The 1,831-nt window shown below is 41.0% G+C and overlaps 1 protein-coding gene across 1 annotated transcript; it reads left to right on the top strand.

Annotated features, from left to right (window-relative positions):
- The first annotated feature begins 205 nt into the window (after positions 1 to 205).
- Positions 206 to 1,583, top strand: LOC113035740 (zinc finger MYM-type protein 5-like). Its single transcript, XM_026191384.1, has 3 exons — positions 206 to 259; positions 511 to 564; positions 993 to 1,583. The coding sequence occupies exons 1-3, from the start codon at positions 233 to 235 to the stop codon at positions 1,581 to 1,583; spliced, it is 672 nt and encodes a 223-aa protein (XP_026047169.1). The 5' UTR covers positions 206 to 232.
- The last annotated feature ends 248 nt before the right edge of the window (positions 1,584 to 1,831 follow it).

Here is a 1,831-nt window from a genome sequence, read left to right as displayed (position 1 = left end):
ATAATAATATAAACCTGTCGCTATTCACACAAATATGATCATAACTCGGTTGGTCCCTTTCGCTTTACATTGTTAAGGTAGCGTCAGTGCTTCGTTATCCAATCCCTTCCAGTTGTTCACAGGGGACATCCACATGACTGAAAATCCAGTCCTCGTTTTCACTGCTACTTTACACTCCGCTCATATACACCTGCGGACACACTAGCGTGCATGTGGCAAACGGCAAGAAATCATGGATATACTCAAGTTTTTCAAGAAAGTAAGTCTTCATCACTGGCTGGTAGTAACAATTAGTTAGCTCCAGCTAACAGCAGAGAGTCCCATGTAAATAATGAACCAGGTGCTCCCCATTTTGTAAATAAAAACCTGGCTAGCGCACCAAGTTAAATTGTTAGCATAATGTTAATTTCTGTCACTCGTTTTAGCTCTGAAAAATCCAGCTGAGCTCATTCAGGTATGGTTATCATCAGTGGAAATAATAATAATCACTCCATCCCCATTAACCTGTAGGAGTCAGGGCAGAGGAGCACAGAGAGGGAGAAGGGAGAGACGTCTGCTGGAGAGGTGAGTCAAAGGATGGAGTCATTTGTGATGGAGACAGTCTGATTAGAATTTTATGGGACTCAATATGGATATGAAATATGAAACATTTCAGTCACGGTACAACATATAAGACCTGTTTAACTTGAGCTTTTATTTAGGAGAGTCAAGGTTAGAAAGTGGAGAGAGCAAAGAGAGAGATATGTATATAAGTCAAATTAGCCTGACTCACATATTTTTGAGGGTTCTATTTTAATATTACTTCAATTCAAGTAATTTAGTAATATTTTTCAGGGCTTTAAATTGCAACCATTTTAGTCACATGCGTGCTCAAAATATAATGTTTGTAACTTCAAAATATTTGGGAGCAACAAATTACTGTGGAGCGGGAGCAGAAGTCATGATATTAGCAATTTACACTACAATTCAGTATGTTTTAATGTATCTTGAAGGGTGAGGCAGAAGGAGTGGCTGAGGGAGAAAAAGGTCAACAGGCAAGTTCAAGTCAGAGAGAGCAAGGAGAGACAGAGGAGCTGCAGCAAATAGATCGAGAGGCAGAGGAAGATCAAGTTATTACAGAGAGAGGAGAGCAAACAGGCCAAGAGAGGGAAAATGATGAAGCAGCTGCAGCAACTCATTCTACTACAGGGTTTGATTTAGGTGACAAAGACACAGGGCCCAGACAGGTGAAGCTGAAGAGCTATCCACATGATACTTTTGGTACACAGAAGCGAGCATTTAACCACAGCTGGTTTGAAAAGCACAACTGGTTAGAATATTCAGTCAACCAGAATGCAGCTTTCTGCTTCCCATGTAGAGTGTTTGGCAAAAACATCAAACATGATAGTTTGGTCAGTAACGGTTGCAAGAACTGGAAGAAAGCTTTAGTCATCTTTGGCAAGCATGAGATGGCACAAACACATAAGGACAGTGTTGTTACATGGAAAAGCTACCAGGGAACTAGCAAACAGGGAAACGTTGCACAGATGATAGCAACTGCAAATGTGAGTGAGATAGTCGAAAGAAGAGAGTATCTCAGATGAATTGTTGCAGTCACCTCTATGTTAGGGAGACAGGGACTCCCTTTTCGTGGTCATGATGAAGGTGAAGACAGCCCAAACAGAGGGAATTTTCTTGCGTGCATGGAGCTTTTGAAGGAGTTTGATGCTTTTCTTCAAAAACATAATCCCCCATCAAATGCACAGTATATCTCACCAACATCCCAGAATGACATGATTGACTGTTGTGCCCAGGAAGTTACTAGTGTCATTGTATCTGAAATGACAAAGTC

The sequence above is a fragment of the Astatotilapia calliptera genome, chromosome 14 (genome assembly GCF_900246225.1).
Source record: "Astatotilapia calliptera chromosome 14, fAstCal1.2, whole genome shotgun sequence".
Classification (NCBI taxonomy): domain Eukaryota; kingdom Metazoa; phylum Chordata; class Actinopteri; order Cichliformes; family Cichlidae; genus Astatotilapia; species Astatotilapia calliptera.
The sequence above is the reverse complement of the archived record's forward strand: the minus strand, read 5'-3'. Positions and strand labels throughout refer to the sequence as shown.